Here is a 22357-nt window from a genome sequence, read left to right on the forward strand (position 1 = left end):
TGGAGCGACGATTTTTTTTTTTCATGTTTGCAAAATTAATGTTTCTTTCATTGTTTCGATAATCAACTCTTTTGGGAGCAGTTATAGGCCCTGAGAAGGGCTTTTGGAATGCTTTGTTTCAAAAAATTATTCTTTTCAAGGCTGTAGGAAGAAAGCAGAAACATGCAAAGCATTGACATGTAAAAATCAAATATGCAAGTACATTTTAAAAACATCAATGTTCAAAATCGCTTGGCGGAGGCCGTCTTAGCGGAACCCTTCCTCTTGGCTGGCATCTTGGAAAGTGTGGAAAAGCGATGGATGCCAGAAAAATATTTTTATGGATGTCGACGTCCACCTGTACGTGCCGTCCAAATATCCACTAAAATACGTCCGTACTGCGTCTAAATATCCACTAAATATCCACTAAACTGCGTCCACTGAAATTTGGACGTACTTTAGTGGATATTTAGACGCAATCGCAGTGGGACAAGGCCTTATGACTGGGCCATTCTAACATGAATATTCTTTAATCTAAACCATTCCACTGTAGCTCTGGTTGTATGTTTAGGGTCATTGTCTTGCTGGGAGGTGAATCTCCTTCCCAGTCTCAAGAGGGCTGATGATTTTTGCACAGCACACTTTTAAGATTTTTATTTGATACAATTTTTGAAAACTACGTATGATTTTCGTTCCACTTTACACTTATGCAATACTTTTATATTGGTCTATCACTCAAAATTTCAATAAAATGCATTTAAGTTTGTGGTTGTAAGGTGAAAACATTTGGAAAAGTTCAAGGGGTATGAATACTTTTGCAAGCCACTATAGAGGATTACAACATGACTTTGCAAAGGTCTTCAGCATGCTCACAAAACTGCAGTGTGAAACCAAAATGAACCAGACCAAGTGTAAACCTTGGTTCAGACGTTGGTCTGTGAAATTTCAGGTGTGAAAATGCCCTAAAGCAATAGCACAGTTTTCCAGGTTTATTAATTCTGAGCAATAAAACATAGTAGCACCACAAACACCTCATAATGCACCTGTAAAAATAAGGAATATAGATGAGATTATTCATTATTTATTACGTGATTTAATTCACTAGCTAAGACTTACCTCATGGAAACACAGAATAGTGTTTTCTATTGTGTTTTAATTAATAGAAATGGCAGGAACCATTTATTTTGTACAGTTATTGACTAAGAGAACAAATCAACCTGAGAATAATGTCTTCAGTCTCTTAAAAATAAAACTGTATGAAAGTTGTGTTGTCAAAAATTAATTTCTTAACCCAAAAGACCATAAAAGTCCCATGATGATGTATGTCACACACCCTTTGTGATGTAGAAAAGATATAGAAAGTTCTCTACAGCATTTTGTTGGTCATTTTCACTCATGAAGTTACTGAACATCCTGAGAGCATCACTGCAGGACAGTGTGAGTGTGTGTTTATCTTACCTTATTTACAGAATGCAGGACTGTTTCAAAGTATATTTTATTAAATTAGTTTTTATATTTTACATTCTATATAACTAGTTCTAACACCATTTTTTGAAAAAAAAAAAAAGTTAAATATAGGTAATAAAATATTAGAATTTATCTTATGTAATTTTGAATTTGGTATCAACATTCAGAAATTGGTCTAATTGTTAAAGAAAAACAACATATTTAACCCATAAAAACCCATAATGGCCAAGAGCCATTTCTAAATATTGATACCAAATTCACAATCAAATCGGATAAATTTAGTTAGCAGCTCATTCATGTTTTTTTTTTTATTATTATTATGGGCACATGACTAAATATTTAAGGGTTTCAATCCTGATGTAACATAAATGACAATAACTTTGGACTTGATATAACACAGTGGACCAACACCAGCAGATGACATGTCTCTCCAAACGATCACTGATCATCAGTAAATTTTACATTTCATTTGTAAATAAAGGGAGCAGTGTCTGGAGGAAGAGTGGAGACACACAGTCCAATCTGCTTGAGGTCTAGTGCAAAGTTTCCACCAATCTGGTTTGGAGAGACATGTCCTCTGCTGGTGTTGGTCCACTGTGTTTTATTATCAAGTCTAAAGTCAGTGCAGTTTTGTTTTCCTGCAAAATCTTACAGCACTTCATGCTTCCCTCTGCTGACAACTTTTATGGAGATGCAGATTTCATTTTCCAGCAGGACTTGGCATATTGCCCACACTGCCACAAGAAGCAATTGGTCTTATAAAATATGTAATATTCTAATTTTCTGAGACACTGATTTTCAGATTTTTATTGGCTGTAATAAGCATTACCAATAAAATAAATTATTAAAATATATCACTCTGTGTAACGCACCTATATAATATATGAGTTTCACATTTTGAACTGAATTACTGAAATAAAAAAAACTTTTCAATTCTTATTGTTTGAAATGCACCAGTATATATTATTATTATTATTATTATTATTAATATTGAGTCACATACGCATGTGAAATCTCTCCTCTTGGTAAAAAAGGAGTATATACAGCTTGGGAAAAAGAATTAAGAGACCATTTAAAAATTATGAAAACCTCTGGAATATAATCAAGAGGAAGATGGATGATCATAAGCCATCAAACCAAGCTGAACTGCTTGAATTTTTACACCAGGAGTGGCATAAAGTTATCCAAAAGCAGTGTGTAAGACTGGTGGAGGAGAACATGCCAAGATGCATGAAAACTGTGATTAAAACCAGGGTTATTCCACCAAATATTGATTTCTGAATTCTTAAAACTTAAACTGAATATGAATGTGTTTTCTTTGTATCATTTGAGGTGTGAGGTTTTTTTTTGTTGTTACTTTAGCCATTGTCTGCTAATAAATGCTCTAAATGACGTGTAATTTTATGTGGAATTTGGGAGAAATGTCTGTAGTTTCTAGAATAAAACAACAATGTTAATTTTACTCAAACATAAACGTATAAATAGCAAAATCAGAGAAACCAATTTAGAAACTGAAGTGGTCTCTTAATTTTTGCAGAGCTGTATTTATCAGGCCCTTACTGATAAAGAATTTCTGCATAAAGGCATTTTTAGGATTCTAACCACCAGGTGGCAGTATATATCTCAGGGTTTCAATTCAAGCTGTTATTATGGAGCCCACTGGTAGTGCAACTGAATTGAATAATTGAATAAGAGGGAAAGTTGTTAAGAGTAAAGCCCAGGTGAAGGTTGTGTGAGTAGAGTAAACTGAATGAGGAGATTATTTAGTGAAGAATGGCTAAGTAATCTAAGCTATCTGCAGTCTACAATAATGAGCAACCACAAGAGGAGCTCAGCCCACACGTGACCTTCATGAGTCATGATAAAAGGATGAAAAATCCTTGGCTACAGTACATGGACATCACACATCACATCAGCGTCACAGCGAGGGCAGGAGAGGCATTTGTTTTGGAGTTAATACTGAGCGTCTTACAGCTCCCAACAGGAGCATTCAGTTCAAGGCCCTGTGATCAGCCCTGAATAAAATAAAGCAGATTCTAATGAAAAGTTAGGCCTGAAAGCTGCCAGCTCTGAAAGATGGTGTGTACATATGGAGGGGGGGGGGGGGGGGGTGTGGTTGGAGAGAAAGAAAGGCAGATTGAGAGAAGAGATAAAAGTGAAACAGCAGGACGCAGTTTGAATTTAGCAGAATGTTTGTCCTCATTGGTGCTGTTAAACTGCTATTAACAGCCAAATTCTTCCCTTTAACACTGAGATTACTTGAAAAACTGTCTCTGTAAAAACTGTGACTTTCTTTACTGAGCACAGCACATACACTGCCTGGCCAAAAAAATAGTCTCCACCTGGATTTTACTAATCATATTATGTGGTATTGCTGCAGTTGGTCAGGTCTAGGTTCAGCAACAATTGGCTGAAATACGAAGGATAGAGACCTAGTGGCATCTATAATGAGATTTTGTTAAAATAAAAAAAATTAAAGGAAAAAAAATATTACATTAAAAAAAATATATAATATAAATATTTTTATTTCATCCCATTTTTTCCTCAATATAAAAGGCCAATTACCTATACGGTACTCATAAGGACTCCACTATCAGTAGTAATGCTCCCAACTATAAAAAATTCTCTGAGTCTGGCTGCTGATGGCAAGCAGCATGACAAACTAGTGATCCTCGGATCATAGTGATTTTTTTTTTCAATGTTACGACTATATATTCAATTATTTAGCAGCATAAAGTAAAGGTTTTATTTGGGCAAGAACATGTATAGAGCGATATAATACATATTTAATACAGGGGGGGTTAGAGTATACAAACACACATTATAATAACACTTAATACTATATTTGTATAAAATCTAAAGAAAAGAAAAGTTGACTTTTTATTACCAATCTTTACACGTAAACTATTCATTTTGGCACCCTGTATTTATGGTCCTGCACTCACTGGAGCACAGCCTTAGTTAAACATTTTATATTACCACAATAGCAACAGCAATAGTTTTGATGTAATTTTGTTTATATAAAGATAATAATTGTTTGTGATGTCTATTATATTCACTCATCAATGAAAACGTACTACAAAATACAGAACTTAGAATTACCCCTTGAAATAGTAAGAGTCTCGAACTGGTATTAAACTAGTATTTTTTTCACCCAAATAACTTTTTTTTCCTAAATAGATTTTAAATGCACAAAACATTTAACTTATACAAATATTACAAACAGCCTTAGTAAACCGCACTGTGGGTTTAATGAGTGATAAGAAGTGGCATTTTGTCTAAAACTCTGCTTAACCACTGGCAGACCACCCAGAAAACTCCCAGAAAACTCAAAATGCTTTCAGTTTTCTCTGTCTGTGGAATTTACAGCCGACCTCGCTTTCAGCATCTATCAGCTGAGTTTAGTGCCCTGCAGCTCTGTAGCAGAGTGATAAATAACAGGAGAATATAAAACACTTCATACCTCACCCCAGACTGCACTACTGTACTCCCAATAAAGAAAGGACAAAAACACTGCACTGTTCTACCTCCCATTATAGTTAAATGACAGTCAATGTTAAGGTGAGTTTAACAGGAGTATCTTTCATCAGTGCAGACAGCATCACACACGTCTCCTCTGATGAAGTTTATTTAATATATATATATATATATATATATATATATATATATATATATATATATATATATATATAGTTAAAGTGAGGAAAATAAGTATTTAAACACCCTGCGACTTTGCAAGTTCTCCCACTTAGAAATCATGGAAGTGTTTGAAATTTTCATCTTAGGTGCATGTCCACTGCAACAAATATAATCTAAAAAATAAAAATAAAAAATCAGGAAATCACAATGTATGTTTTTATATATATATATATATATATATATATATATATATATATATATATATATATATATATATAATTTATAATTCTCTCTCTATGGCTCTGGGCTAGAACACTTCTCAACCAATCAGACTGTGAGGTCGGAACTAACTGTTGTATAAATTAGCATAACTAGTAAGCGTGCATTTACACTGCTCCGTCGCGTCAACGCACATGATCGCACTGCCCCCCTCCAACAGAGCCATAGAAACACTCACACAGGGTGCATATACAGTCCAGCACAAATCAAAAAGGTAGACAAACACTCTGTCCGAGGTTTTTACCTACTTAACAAACTCAAAACTAACTTATTTCTCTCTCGGAGAAACTTTCAGCTAGCTAGGCAGCAAACTCACAACCTGCTGCTGCCTCGTGCTCACCCTTCCCCCTTCTCTCGAACCTTCTACTCTCCGTCTCTATGATAACCTGCTGAATCCTCATTGGCTAGGTTTGATTATACACACTAAACGTGTAGATTACACAAAATGGTTCTTATATTTTACACATAATTCTTTTAGTTACACAGATATGTATTTTTTGCAAACCAATTAATAATTTTATTATTATTTTACTGCTTTTCTTTAATATAATATATAATTATTACCTACTATTATTTTTCTCTTCGTGTACTAACATATAACTTACATATATTTGGCTGGGTTACACAAACATCCAAACAACTCGCTCCCCGGGGCTGTTAGCCTGGGTTTAGTGCCCGGAGTGAACGGCTCTCGTTCAGCGCCTGGAGCAAACCACCCTCCGGTGCGGTCTGCCCGGGTTTCGCTCCAGGCGCTTAATGAGAGAGCCGGTCACTCCGGACACTAAACCCGGGATAACAGCCCTGGAGGGCCGATTGTTTGGATATTAGCATAGCCAGTTAGCTAACTCTACTTCTGTCCTTCTTTCTCGGCCCTCCTCCGTATTTTGGAGGTAGGCGGTTCGTCACAAACCTTGGAGATATCAGCCAATAGCATTCGCTGAGGGAGGTGACCCTGACCCCGCCCCCAAACTGTCAAAACCACCCCTTTCAAAACTCGAGCGCAAAAAGCCTCGCTCGAGCCAAAACAAAGAGAGGTGGGTCTCTGCAGCTCGGAGTAGTGGGCGTGTCGAAAGGTGTGGGCGTGTCGAAAGGTGGTCATCTATTGGTCTATTGGAGCTGACGTTTCAGCGTGGCCGCCATTTTGGAATTGGCAACCATGCGCCCCCAGTGGATTTATTTACACCGAGGAAGGAGTTTAATAAACGTATAATAATCACAACAACTTCCAATTTTTACCCAATTTTCACACGGTTTGATTTGTTACAAACAGCAGAGATGTAGTAATGATTCAGGACGCTGTGACACATTACAAATATGTGCATTCATGCTTAAATACTTTATATTATGCTCTTATCTCACCTATATACAATATGCACTGGCAGTTCAAGCTGAAGCCCCCTGAGGTGCCCCTATCCTGTCACTCATTTTATTTTATTTTTTTTTCTATGTACAGTAAAAATGCATGTAAAATTGTTTACAGAGTTACCTTTGTGCCATAATTTACACAAACATATAAAAGCAGAAGCAGAAGAGTTTAGCAGCAAAATTCACAACAATCTGATTCAGAGAATCCACAAAAACACAAAAAAGAAAGCAAAGTAAAAATACTTTTCTACTGCAAAGACTAATAAAGTTACCACAAGTATATTTATAACCATATATTTGATATATTTTTTTCTGTTTTGAATTTGCATTATACACTTTTTTCTTTTGATTCCTATTTTGTTTTACTGCAGATTTTATTTTTTGTGTAAAATCTTTGGCACAAAATGAACTCTACAGAATTCAGTGTACAGACATTTTTATTGTTTACAAAATTAAAAATATGTAGTAAAATAGAAGTGAAAATAAGAGAAAAATAATACTCCAGTAAATACAGCATTTTAGTATTTAGGTACACTAGTGAAGTAGTTATATATTATTACTGTACATCTCTGCATATGGTATATATAAAGTAGCAGGTGTGAAAGGGGGTGCAAACCTCGGTCCAGAACAAAGGACCACAGTTTGGTCCGACCAAAAAAGGTGTTCTCAATTCGGACCTACAGAACTGTGTTCAGTTATTTTTCCACCATGGACAATATATGGACAGTTCTGCAATGGAATGCTTTTTAAACACATAGACATACCAATCAGGATGAAAATCTAACTGCTTTATCAATCGTTTTGTCTTGTTTGATTGCTCCCAAAAGTTTTAGTGAGTTTAATAGTACAATATCCTGATAGATCAATATTTTGATTTCTGATAGATTTTAAATTATTCTCGAGGCATTAGGGGGCTGAGTGAGATGTCTGCTTCTTGTTGTTAAATGAGGTGTCAAAACTTTTCGCAACTGAAATTTACCCAAATTTTAGAATGGGGCATCTACCAATAACGCCACCAGAGAGATGTATTTTAAAATGTGCAGGAACTGTTCATCACTAGTCTTGGAAAAGAATAATCCAGCTGGATTAAATCTGTAGCGGCGAGTCTGGCGGTGTTGAGCTGTGTACAGAGGAGGTCAGCTCTGTTGAGGAACGAGCGTGAAGGCGGCGGCCGAGTCGTAACGAGACCAGGCTAACACAGTGTAGCATTAATGTTTAAGGAGAGCTGCCTGTGCCAGCCTGGCGCGCTGCCATGCCTGACATCTCTCTCTGCTGGCAGAGCTCCTCATGCATGCCGGATTCTCCCAGACAACAAACCGGCCTCAAGGTTAACCTGTTGCTATGGAGACAAGGCAGCCAATAAAAAATCAGAAGACGGTTGCTATGCTCGCATTTTGTTTTAAGGATGACCTATTTTTTTCCCAAAGCAAGTCACACACACACACACACACATACACACACACATGTGCATCACATGATAACACACACACACATTCAGTAGATCCACAAAAACACAATCTTAATATACATTCAATAGTGTAATTTAGAAATCTGAATTTTAACAAGCTTTTTTGTTTTGTACTTTTAGTTTTGTACTTCTAAGGTGGTGAAAGGTTGCTGTTGAAAATATACATTTCAAAAAATATCTTAGAATTGTTTAGATTCATATATTATCAGATTGAAAAAAAAAATCACAAATTTAAATCTATTTTATTCAAAATTCAGAAATATAAATTTAGGTTAGGGGTGAAACATTTAAAATACATATTTGAATCACCTTTCATATTTCACCACCTTATATGTTCAACACATGAATTGTGCAAATAAATATTACCAAAACGTTTATTTACCTGACATTTGAGAAACTTAATATTTTTTTGTTTATTTGTTTGCTTTTTGTGGTTTAAACTTGACAGGTCATGAAATTTGCTGTTGACAAAATATACACTTTAAACCAATGATTTAAAAAAAAATCAGATCCACAAATTGTCAGGTAAAAAATGCAGGTACACAATTTAAAATCTATGTAATTGAAAATTCATAAAAACAAGTTTAGGTCAGAAGTGAAACTCTGGAGATTTTTTAACAGCAAACTTTATCACCTTACATGTTAAAAAAAAATCATATTTAATAATTATGCCATTATAATTGATCAAAAGGCAGATTCAAATAATTATTTCAGATTTTAAGCTTCATGTAAGTTTTGTACTTAAATGAAAAGGAATCGTTTCTCAGTTGGAGGGAGAAATAAAAAAATAAAAAAAGGAAAAAAACATACCATGAAAAGCAGCAGTTGTCATGGGAACGCTGTGTGTAATGGGAAGACGAGACGCCTGCTTCTTCAATGGGTAATTAGTGTAAACAAAGATGGCTAATCAAATCCCCCCCATCTACCTGAGAGTTAACAAATTAGAGCTGGCTCAGTGTAAACAGGAACTAATCAAATCCAGATTTAGAGCAGATCTGGAGCTCTGTGCTCCAGCAGGCTCGTCCAGACTCACGCATGTCTGCACAGAAACGTCAAACACAATTTAGACTCGAGACACGGTTTACATCTCCTGTCTTAGGTTTCGCAGGAACTGTGGCAGGACCTGTCCTTCTGTGGAAATGCTTTGCGAGACTGAACATAAATCATGCAAGAAAATTAGTTGGATAGACGTTGTGCACGAACAAACAAATACTACAAATACAGTCCAGTCAGGTCAGTGTAATGTTTAGCAGTTTAATTTTCTGACTGTATCAAGCTATATTCAAAAAAAGAAAATTGGGTACAAAACTTCATTTATTTTCCATTCAGTATAGTAAAAATGAAATGTTTTTTCATCCAATTTTTTATATATAGTTTTTCATTTCAGCCTTTAGCAAACAAAATTTCAAGAACATTTAAATGGTGAATCTTCTCTCGATTTTCAGATTCCTATTTTGTATCTTGTAACACAAATCTGATGGTAAAATCTAACTTGCAAAATGCAAAATGCAAAAATGGAAAAATCAGAAAATATTCATTTATGTTTATTTTTCCTGAAATCTTATTTATTGTACACCCCACTACAATAATAAAAAAAAGAGTTTTTACATCAAATTTTCTAATTTTGTATGTAGCCTCAAACGGTCAGAAAATTAAATTAATAAACATTACACTGACCCAGTCAGAATACTATGACCAACTCCCCTAGCATATAGGAGCATTTTTGTAGTTCAATAATTACAGACTTTAGCTCCCCATCTGTTTATCTGCATACTTTAATTTCCTCCTTTTACCCTGTTCTTCTATGCTTAGGACCACACAGTTGGACATGGTGGTGGTGTGTTCTCAGTGCAGCAGTGACACTGAGGTGTTTAAAAACTCCAGCAGCACTGCTGTGTCTAACCTGACCCACTCGTAACAGAACAAAATATACAATAAGATATACCATTTTCTAATAAATGTGAGTAGCATATTCCTTTCCGTTTCACACTGCATTGTGGATAATATTGTCCATTGCAGCCACACTAAAAATTGACTAAAGATAAAGTATTGTGGATAACTGAGTATACGCGACTTTGACACTTTTATCTATATCACAGACTTCATACTCAAAAAATAGTGTTAATAATTAGTAGACAATTAAGACACACACCTTTTTTCTTCTCAAGGAAGCAACACACTATAAATGCAAACTTAAAAAAAGGTCAAATAAAAAAAGAACATCATGTTTTGCAGGATCCAGCATGTGAAAGCATTTTTTAGGTGCTACTTTATTACAAAAGTATAAACTTGACCCGACATTTTTATGAAGTCATTTTTGTTATAAAAACATTACAATCTTTTGCACATGAGTACTTACACGGCTTGAATACACACCACCCTGTTGTTTGATAAGCAAACGCACGACATCAGCTGCCACACTAATACTCAGTTGATCTGGGAAATACACATTACAGCTGAAATGGCAGGGGAGAGGAAATCAAAAGACCCCGAAACACGTCAAAACTCAAAACTCACAGAGCAAAGTTTTCACCAGAGGGAACATTTAAAAAAAAAAAAATCATTCCAAAAAGAACAACCGGAAAAAGAAACATATACCGTCAAGAACACATAGGGCCACTTCATTTTGTTCACTCCTTTTTCTTCTTTTCTTTGTAACATATTTACAATGTCGCGCCAACATACATGACAGTAATTCTGTTCTGGACTCCAGTTTTTTCTTTTCTTTTTTTTTTTGTCTGCAGGGTCAGGCCACATAGGCTAGCTTAGTCAGTCAATTTCACAGGAAATTTTAATTCTTTTTGTAGGGATTAACCTTTTTTCTTCTTCTTTTTAAAGAACATCAAATATAACACATTGTCCGGCCTGTTTTTTTTTTTTTTTGTGCTGTATAGCAGCAGGTGGGCATTAAAAATCATCACTGTAGGCCACCATCATAATACCACTGTTTCAATAGTGTTTAAATAATAATTCCCAATAATAGTTCCCAATTATTATACAGAATACAATAGATATCTTTTATCATTTAATGGTGTGCTGCAGCACTGCTGGGTAACCTTAAAGTCCACCTTAACCATACATACAGTTGTTTAGTTCACCTACAAGATAGGCGGGGCCAATCGCAGTCATCCAGACTGGCAGAAGGGAGAAGGATTGTCTACGATATGTTTACTATACTGTGGTCAGTCACAGCATTCTGCTTCCGTTTATCCCCTTATGTCCATGTGGTCGAGTTCTCCTCGAGCCGTCATCCTAACAGCAGGCTCGCCGATTCCCCAGCAAAACAACATTGTGCTCTCTCTCTTTCTCTCTTTTAATGGAGGAAAAGGCATTTAAATCAAATAAGCAACTGACAACAGCAAGAAATAAACCATTCTCAGATACCACATAACAGTGCTTCTTTTTTCCTTTGTTAAGTTGTTTTTTTTGTCATTTTTTGTTGTGTTTTTTTGAAAGCATGCATCTTTTTGTCAGGCAAAGTGCATTAACAGTATTGACAAAATAAAACACTTACTGTACTGTACTTTATGGCAGTGGTGACTCAAACAAAGCCAGTCTAGTGTTCATGTTATGAGCTCAAACTAAATAAAACATTTAAATAAAAAGGAAATACTATGAAAAAAACAAATAAAACCCCATTTTGAATGGGCACATCAGCACGCCAGGGTCCTCTGTCTAAAACGTCATAACTTCTTATCATTTTGTTTCACTTCAGAGGAAAAAACAGTGCTTGTGTGCAACTAATTCAATTACCATTAGATTTTTCACTCTCCCTGAGCTTCTTCTAATTCTCCTAATGCTCTCCGTAATTGCTACAGTAATTATCATATCATTACTTTTCTTTTTTCTCATTACATCACCGTTTTCAAATCACCTTTCCATCACACGAGGGGCTGATAAGGGATTAAGTGCTAAAAGAGAAGACTTACAGTATATAAGATTCTGTGCTTGTGAACAAAATAGGGCATCATTTTTAATCATTTATATAAGTGATATAATACTGCACTTGTGTGATTCAGTGAATGAGAATTTATAGTTTTTATATCTATTTAAGTTATTTCCCCATATAATTTCTCTACAGAAATAGAGGCTTTACTTTACAAAAATAGCAACACATTTTTCTAAAGCTTCTGGATAAAGCTGGATTCCAAAACAGGACTGAGTTTTCTATATATTTTAATTTAGATAAAGATCTTTGTTCATTGTCAAACAGCTTTTAAAAGTTAGACTTGATTTACTCTAGCTTATCTTTTGCTAATGCTTTAATAAGGGTCAAAGGCCAGATTCACAAAGCTTTCCTAAGAAGAAAGTATGAAAATTCCTAAAATAAGGATGCTCATGTTTACTGTCATCATTCACCAAATTTACCAAAGAATAAATTACTTTTTAACCATCTGGGGTCCACGAACTTGAAACATTAAAACCAATGAAAAAAACAAATTCTCAATGCTTTGAATGATACAAGTCATCTAGTCCATCATCGGCCTTATATCTCCATTAGGTAAATTTGTGCGTACAACTATAATTAGTATGAAAGTGACCAATTGGACACTTACAAAATTACTAAAGATTTATTTCAAGTGTATGGCAATTGTGAGGCAGGAAAAAAGTATACGATTTTTTTTTATTTGCTCCTAGAATTAAAAACAAATCTTAAGAAGGAAATAAAGGTATATATATATATATATATATATATATATATATATATATATATATATATATATATATATATATATATATATTACATTTTAATCATTAACTTTTCTTGAACAATTCTTCTTAGGACACTTTTTGTGAATCTGACCCCACTTTTTCGTGCTACACATTTTTCTCTGTGGGTATGTTCTACCTTTCCGGTAGAACTGCTTTTTTGTGCTCATTTCTTTCTCTCCTTTGGAAATTACTAGAGGTTAAATTAAAGTCTGACCCGCAATTCCGATGGTCACCCAAATGAATAAGAAATGGGTAAGTGAGTGTGCTGTTAAAAACCAGGTTCCTGGGGTGTGTCTTAATTTGGGAATCCCTCTTCTAATGCAGTTATCTGTGCAATAAGTTAAAGTTAAAGTGATATGTTAAACATTTGGTGAGTGATCGGTCACTTTTTACTTATTAAAGATATGAATCGGAGTGAATAACTGAGTTTTTCCTGGGTGCTTTTCCGCCCCAGGCATTTTATCGTATTATTTTTTTCTGGCACGCTTTCAAAACTCAACCAATACACAATACATACTGGTACTTCATGTTAGATATACAGTGGTAGTGCAATGTGTGTATACCAGGCGATGTACAGCACAACAGCTTTTCCCTTCCAGACTCGAGCCTGTTATCTTCCATAATAAAAGTCCCCTTCCCAGACTGCTTCCATAAGGCAATGAGTGGGGCTACTTGGGAACTGAAATGTAAACAGGATGTGTGAATGAGTGCAAGAGGAAGAGCAAAACTCCCTCATGTTCTACGAAGTTTTCACGTCACATCTCTTTCCCCGATTTGGCTCAGAGAGGGGGAAGAGTTTCGGACGTAAATATCACTTTTATCACAGAGCTCCTCCCTCTACAGGCCAGTGACGTACATTTCCATTCCATCGTTAAAGGTGAAGATGGTGGTGGTGCTGGAGGTGGCTGAGCCCTGCTTTAGGTCGGGAATACTTTCGTACAGGTTCTCCCCGGGCAGCAGCAGGGCTTTGGCGGGCAGGTGCTGCAGCTTGGGTGTCTGCTGGGGGGGTGGAGGAGGCGGAGGCGGTTGCTGCAAGGGCTGCTGGGGCTTCTTCTTCTTGGGCCGGAGAGTGGCGCTGGCGTTGGGCGGAGGCCTGTCCCTCTTCCAGCCCCCTGCGCCCTCCATGGGGTCGTAGGCCAACTCGCTCTCCTCGGTGCTGATGGCCTCGTAGCAGTGGTCCTCCATGGAGCCAGGGGGCGCCCGTGAGCCTTTGCTCTCCTGCGGTGCCCAAGTCTGTGGCTTGACCACCACATTGAAGCCCCCATCGCGCTCCCCGCGTTCACAGCGAGCCAAGGTCCGATAGCCAGTGATGTCTCTGGGAGCCGTGGGGGAGCCGGGCATGCCTCGCTTCTTCTTATTGGGTTTACACACTTTAGAGTACATTTCTGAGATCTGGAGAACAGCACACTTTATTGGTTACCAGCAGGCAATAGCCATTATTTTGATTTTTAATTAATTAAACATTGTTTTGAATGTATTTTACCATTTTGAACCAATAGTATAGAAAAAATAGTAAAAATCAAAATAATTTAGTTAATTACTTATCTGAGACACAAGCAATCATCCATGTTTGAGGCGTGTTCTTAGTTTAATAAAGGGGCATTTCTTTAGACTAGCATTGCTAACAAAAACTGAACTTAAATGAGAATTTTCCAGACAGGGATTAAGCCTAGTCTTGGACTACAAAGCATTTTACTGGGGACTTTCTATTAAAATTAAAATAGAATTTATGACTAATCTATGATGTTGTCAATAATTTAATCTGAAAAGAAACCACATATACTGACATGTCACAAGTCATGGGACAGAAGTGTATAAATTTATCATGAAGTGCTACAGAAAGGAAAGGCTTTGGAACACCCACACCTGTACAACTTGTGAGGTGTTTTCTTGTGAGTAAGGCTGAGATGCTGTGCTTATGGCAAGGTGATTTATTAATGAATTATTGTAGTTCGGGCATGACCTGATCTTGGGTGCCGGATGGATGGGATATTTAATTTCTGAAGTTTTGCACCTATTTAACATTCCTTGATCCACAGTGTCACATATGTACTGGGAACATGTAATATAAGGCATTATCATCCACAGTGGACAGAGCAGTGGGTGGTAATGAATGTAACTAGTGGTGTCTGGCTAGTGAATCACATCCACATTCAATACCAAAGAGCTCACACACATGTCCCACAGATCACAGCTTCTTAGTTTCCATTAGGGCTTGGCAAAAGTTATAGGACACAGTACTGCTATTATTTGGGATGTCATTGTACAAGCCCCTTCACAAATCTGTATCTAATCATCTATTTATGATTGTGAGGACAGTGTCCATGTGCCCTTGGCATGCTGAGTGAAAGCTTCATCACCTTGATCTCTACGGATCATTAAAAAGATTTTTATAGGACTGAAAGACTGAAATGTGAAAACTCACGCACCCCAGCTGCAGAAGCAGCCATGCTGTCTCCCATATGTGGGCTCAGAGGGCCTATGTGCTTGTGCTGGAACATGATGTCATCATCTTCCGGGGGCTTCCATATGTACTCCTCTCCGTTTCCAATAAACACCGCCTCCTGATTAAATGATACAGAGAACAAGCTGTTTAAATATGCTTTCAGGCAGCTCCATATATGTACAGTATGTTTCTGATTTCCAACAGCACTGCCTGAAATAACATGTGGATCAAAACAATGTAGTCATACTCTCTGAAAGATCTCCATCAATGACTTTTTCCAAATAGGGGCAAATACACGAAACTGGATAGACTGAGCTTCTAGGAGTATAATCATGTATAACTCGGGAATGTTAACAATATTGATACCTTCAGTATCAGCCAACAATGACCTCATCAGCTTTATTAATTTAATAAAGTGATTTAACCTGAGATGTACAATATTTTACATAAGAGTTTTTGCTTTTGCTGTGATCTTAAGAGCAAGTAGCCTCTTAACCTCACAACCATGAATTAGCTTCCCTTTTCAAATTTTCTGATCTGAGCGATTATTTTAAATGCTACACCTTTTCTTTGTCATGTGTTTAGAAATAAGTATCCAGTAGAAGTAGAATAGTTTTTACAGAAAAAAACACAACAGTGTTTTGATGATGCAGTCAAATTGCAAAAAGCTAGATGTTAAAAATGTTCAGTGGTCAGTAAATAATAGTTTTATAATTGCTTTTCTGTGGTGAAAAACAGAAAAAACTACATATTTAGACTATTTATTTTTTTTGCATTAGTGACAAAAAAGGGGTTCGAACCTCCACTATAACACTTTTGGCCAAATGATTCATCGTGCCAGGTTTCAACCAATAATTTTCATTTAGGTGTATCCCTAGAATCCAGTGTGGAATTGGACAAGGACCCAGCCAACATGGTCATTAGGGACGATTGGAATCTGAGTTTCAGGTGGGCATGGGCTCTGAGTGGGTTGGTAGATGTTGGACAGGGAACCCAGTTGGGTTTCCCAAATGACCCCATCATTACAGCCCACCATAATCCAACATGAGCTAGCACGTTTATCCTCTATGTGCAGTGTTCAACTCAGATGTGCCCATTTTAACCCCTACTGGTTCCATTACAGTTTCATACTCATAGAGCTCTGGAAAAAAAAGAGACCACTTAAACATTATGAGTTTCTTTGATTTTACCAAACTGAAAACCTCTGGAATATAATCAAGAGGAAGATGAATGATCACAAGCCATCAAACCAAGCTGAACTGCTTGGATTGTTGCACCAGGAGTGGCATAAAGTTAACCAAAAGCAGTGTGTAAGACTGGCGGAGGAGAACATGCCAAGATGCATGAAAACTGATAAAAAACAGGGTTATTCCACCAAATATTGATTTCTGAACTCTTAAAACTTTACAACATTTCTCCCAAATTCCAAATAAAAATATTGTCATTTTTTTTGCAAATAAATGCTTTAAATGACAATATTTTTATTTGGAATTTGGGAGAAATGTTGTCTTTAGTTTATAGAATAAAACAACAATGTTCATTTTACTAAAACATATACCTATAAATACAGGCCGATGGCATACATGGGCATGTTATCGTATGCTGCACTCTTATAAAACATTCAGGTTATTGTACACTATTTCAAGACATGAACCAAAAACAGTTTAAATTAATACATTTGTTTATACTGTGTTTGTTATCATCTGATCCTGTTAGTTATATGAACTGGATGCTGTAACACCAGCCTGTTCAACATGTTCTAGGTCAGTAATGTCACGTAGACCCAGGCAGGGAGACGAGGAGGCGGACACAAGTGCAGGTAAGAACAAAAGGAAATATTTAATAAATAAATAACAAAGATAAACAAAGAAACAAGTAAACACGTAACAAAGATAATAAACCAAAATAAACGAGGGAGACTAGAGAACATAAACAAACTAGAGATAATAATAATGATAAACAAACAGGGAATATATATAAGGAGCAAAACTAGAAAATAAACACAAAGCAGGGTATATACAAGAGAATAACAAGGGAAACTAGAAATAAACAGGACTAGGAAGACTAATCTGAGCAGGGCAATAAACAGGGAAAATAACAATGAACAGAGGCTATGAAAAACAGAGAAACTACGAAGCACAGAAAGACAAAACAACAGGAGAGGGTGCAAAGACCGACGGAGACAAAGTGGTAGACGAGGGCTATTTAAAGAAACAGGAAACACTATAATTAGAAACACCTGGGGAAGGGGCGGAGCTACAAATGAGACACAGGTGGAAAAGTACTGAGACAGGAGACACAGGGGAGCACAGGTCACGTGGGGAAGACACACAGACACGAGACGAGACCAGGATGTGACAAGTAATGTGTTTTTCATGACTTGTGGATACTTTGATTCTCTGAAGTGGAGAGCTGTTAACATTTGTTAGAATAAATTGTGCCTGAATAAACCTGTTGAAGCAAATAAAATCCACCCCCATCGACAAAGGTGAACAACAACCACAAAGGCAGAGCTCGCCAGTGTAAGACTGCTGCTCTCCTTCAGATGCTGAATTGATTCAAACGTGTCAAGTGAATCCACGCAAATAAAATCTGTTTATTTTCCTTATTTTGGCAGGAATTGTGTTAATGTATCACATTTCATTAATGTGTGACTGACACTCTTGGATCATGTGCATCCAAAACAGCATTTACATTACATTACATTTGGCAGACGCTTTTGTCCAAAGCGACTTACAATAGTCAAGTACAATGTAAAATAAGTTTCAAGGTAAAACATCTTTGGATAGGGATAAAAGGAGGACAAGGGGAGTAATAGGATAGAGGAGTGAAGGAGAGGAAGAAGGAAATGAGGTTAGAAGTAGTTAGTGTGTTAGAGGTGTTAAGAGAGTAAGTGCTCTTTGAAGAGCTCTGTCTTCAGCAGTTTCTTAAAGATAGTGAGAGATTCTCCTGATCTGGTAGTGGAAGGTAGTTTGTTCCACCATTGGGGAACTCTGTATGAGAACAAAACATATATGAAAACTAGTGATACCAGGCAGAAGATACTTTGATTATACATATAGTTCTCTCTACGTGATCCCACTGGCTGTAGGTAATTGCTTGTCTTGACTTGACAAAAGAGCATTTGTTTTAAATGGGTGATAAAAAATATTCAACAGTTGGAAATAATTTACAACCCTGCTGAGAAATTTAGATCAAGGCCAGTTTAAGTTGGTCTTTGATGGTCAAGGTGATTGAAAAGCTGGGAATGCAAACAAAAAACAGCTTAGTCATGTTGGCCATAATAGTTAACCAGATTACTGAGGCTGGTCATGCTGGTCAACCACCTTGGTTATGCTGGTAATGCTACACAATTTTAGAACAGTTTCCCCAGTCACCGACTGTTTTTTGCAGATCACCAAAAAAAACCTCTGCTCAGCAGCAAACTGATTGTACAACCCCTGGCAAAAAGTATGGAATCATCAGTCTTGGATGAGCACTCCTTCAGACATTAAATTCTGTAAAACAAGTTCTGATCAAAAACATGATACAATAATAAGGTCATTCCAAAGTGCAACTTGTTGGCTTTCAGGAACACTCAAAGAAATGAAGAAAAAACATTGTGGAAGTCAGTGAATGTTACTTTTATTGACCAACCACAGGGAAAAAAATATGGAATCACTCAATTCTGAGGAAAAAAGTATGGAATCATGAAAAACAGATAAACAAAAGATGATTCAAAATACATCACTAGTATTTAGTTGCACCACCTTTGGCTTTTATAACGGCTTTCAGTCTCTGAGGCATGGACTTGATGAGTGACAAACAGTATTCTGCATCAATTTGGTGCCAACTCTCTTTGATAGCAGTTGCCAGATCAGCTTCGCAGGTCGGAGCCTTCTTGTGGACCATTTTTTTCAATTTCCACCACAGGTTTTCAATTGGGTTGAGATCTGGACTATTTGCAGGCCATGACATCGACTGAATGTGTCTTTCTCCAAGGAATGCCTTCACTGTTTTTGCCCTATGGCACGATGCATTGTCATCTTGGAAAATTATTTCATTATCTCCAATCATCTGTTCAATTGAAGGGATGAGAAAACTGTCCAAAATGTCAATGTAAACTTGTGCATTGATAGAAGAATTAACCACAGTCATCTCCCCAGTGCCTTTGCCTGACATGCAGCCCCATATCATCAAGGACTGTGGAAATTTGGTTGTTTTCTTCAGGCAGGCCTCTTCATAAATCTCACTGGAACGGCACCAAACAAAAGTTCCAGCATCATCACCTTGTCCAATGCAGATTCTTGACTCATCACTGAAGATAACTTTCATCCAGTCATCCACAGTCCATGATTGCCTCTCCTTAGCCCACTGCAGTCTTGTTCTTTTATGTTTAGGTGTCAATGATGGTTTTCTTTTAGCTTTCCTGTATTGAAATCCCATTTCCTTTAGGCGATTTCTTACGGTTCGGTCACATACTTTGGCTCCAGCTTCTTCCCATTTATGCTTCATCTGTTTAGTTGTACTTTTTCGGTTTTCAAGACAAATGGCCTTAAGTTGCTTGTCTTGACGCTTTGATGTCTTTCTCGGTCTACCAGTACGCTTGGCTTTAACAACCATTCCATGCTGTTTGTATTTGGTCCATATCTTGGATACAGCTGACTGTGAACAGCCCACATCTTTAGCAACCATGCGTGAAGAGTTACCTTCTTCAAGAAGTTTCACAATCCTCTCTTTTGTTTCAAGAGACATTTCTCTTGTTGGAGCCATGGTTCTTGCCACTCTTAATTCGTCCAGCAGCCCTCCAAGGTGTCATGACTGCAGGTGTTTTTAACTGCAGACTAACGAGCAGATCTAATCTGAGGCAGGTGTCCATTTAGGGAAAGGAAATTGACTGGGTGTGTCCTTATTTTCTACCTTCAATTTGAGTGATTCCATACTTTTTTCCTCAGAATTGAGTGATTCCATATTTTTTTCCCTGTGGTTGGTCAATAAAAGTAACATTCACTGACTTCCACAATGTTTTTTCTTCATTTCTTTGAGTGTTCCTGAAAGCCAACAAGTTGCACTTTGGAATGACCTTATTATTGTATCATGTTTTTGATCAGAGTTTGTTTTACAGAATGAAATGTCTGAAGGAGTGCTCATCCAAGACTGGTGATTCCATACTTTTTGCCAGGGGTTGTAGATGTGTCACAGACGTACACCAAACATCTAGCAGGTTTAATATCCAGACCAGTCAGCAACTATGAGTCAAGACAAGCAATTACCTACAGCCAGTGGGATCACGTAGAGAGAACTATATGTATAATCAAAGTATCTTCTGCCTGGTATCACTAGTTTTCATATATGTTTTGTTCTCAAGTGTTCTCATGCCAAAATGTATTTTTGGAGAGAAACCAGATTAGTATTCCCAAGTATTTCCCAAAATGGAAAAATTGAGTAATTCATGACCCAGTGTTGCTGATCAGTCATGTAGTGTGAAAGCAACATCAACTGAATGACTTCCCAGCTGGCCACCAACGTAAATAGACTGTAATTTCAGGTTGAATGTTGGTTGTGACATCACATCACCATCACATGACGTCAGGATAACATCTAATACTGTTTTACATGCCTGCAGGGATAGTGATTACAGCATAAATAAACTTAAAACTACCTTGGTCTTGTGGTGTTGACCATATTGACCGTTAAGCATGGTCAGGTTAATAATGTTTGTAGAACAGCTAAAAAACATCAAACTCAAACAAACACATGCTCTATGCTGGTCAAGAGCTAAGCTGGTCAACAAGCTTAACCAGCCTGAGCAGGTTCTCTTGTTTTTTTAGCAGGTTGGAAATGATTTGATGTGTAAAATGTCTTAAAACGTCTTCAATATATGACCTTCAATAGTTATGTTTTCCATGTAAACAAAGGATGTTTAGCCAACAGAAGTGGAAGGACAATGCGGGAGTCTTCATCACGCCTCATAAAAAACCAAGACAAGTGTAGCTTAGTGTGCGTGCGTCTTTTACCCAAGCAAGCAATAAAGCCCTTTCCTCCCGATTGGAGACTAAGGGTCACGAGAAGATTAATCTCCAATCTAAATATGATCAATTTCCATTAATACTCAACCGGCCCATAATTGAGTTAAACATAATGAAAATGATTTTTAAACAGTCCTGATTCCAGAGTTAGAAGCCAGTGGTTTGCTAAGCGTGTCCTCTAATGGAGCATTAAGGTCAGTGTAATGCAGGTGGTTTTTGCACCGCTGATTGACTAGCTCATCTATAACCACTCAGTGGATCTAATGACATGAAGCTTAATGTCTCCTCTACAGCTGCCAGTGGGGCGGGAACAATGGCCTTCTGCTTGTGATTGCAGTTTCTGATCATTCTTATAAAGGGCAAAAAAGAATGTGATCAGAAGGGTGTGTTTTTATTTATTTATGCACTTATTGTTAAAAAAAATAGTTGCACTCAGAAGGAATAAACCAACATGAATGAAATTGGTGGGTAGCTGTGCCAGACTCAAGAATGGCAGCGGGTTATTTTTAGTAAAGGGTCCCACATTTGTCTTTGTAAAGAAGACCAACAAACCCATGTGTGGAGTCGCTGTGGACTTCATTACAGCCCAACATTATGTTAATAAGGTCCTGCAACCAGTGGCCCTTCCTTTTCTGAACACACATTACAGTGCATTATTCTACAGGACAATGCTTATCCACATACTGCTGCCATCTCAAGAGCTTACCTTGAAAACACAGATACTATGCCATGGCCAGGCACTCTACCAGATGTATACTTAATTACAAATGTGTGGGATGGTTTTGAACTTGACACTTGACCTCCACAATAAAATCTGCATGAGAATACTCATGCTGCATGGGATGAATTATCACAGGACTCAATTAGGAACCTCTACAACTCCAAGCTGATACATCTGGCATACACAATCATTCACTGTTCCTGGTAAGCTTCCTAGTAATCCTAATTTCGAAAAATATTGCAATCAGACACTTCCTTCTGGTGCCACTATTT

At 37.0% G+C, this 22357-nt stretch overlaps 1 protein-coding gene across 3 annotated transcripts in view; it reads right to left on the reverse strand.

Annotated features, from left to right (window-relative positions):
• Nucleotides 1-10436: 10436 nt before the first annotated feature.
• si:dkey-70p6.1 (uncharacterized protein LOC570575 homolog) overlaps nucleotides 10437-22357 on the reverse strand; it is a 51074-nt gene continuing 39153 nt past the window's right edge. For all 3 annotated transcript variants that reach the window (XM_049485751.1, XM_049485749.1, XM_049485750.1), the window contains 2 exons: nucleotides 15340-15474; nucleotides 10437-14302 (listed from right to left, as the gene is read on the reverse strand). In XM_049485751.1, the coding sequence (XP_049341708.1) occupies nucleotides 13748-14302; nucleotides 15340-15474 (690 nt within the window). In that variant the 3' untranslated portion in view covers nucleotides 10437-13747. The remainder of the gene's footprint in view (nucleotides 14303-15339; nucleotides 15475-22357) is intronic.

This window comes from Astyanax mexicanus, chromosome 12 (genome assembly GCF_023375975.1).
Source record: "Astyanax mexicanus isolate ESR-SI-001 chromosome 12, AstMex3_surface, whole genome shotgun sequence".
NCBI lineage: Eukaryota > Metazoa > Chordata > Actinopteri > Characiformes > Acestrorhamphidae > Astyanax > Astyanax mexicanus.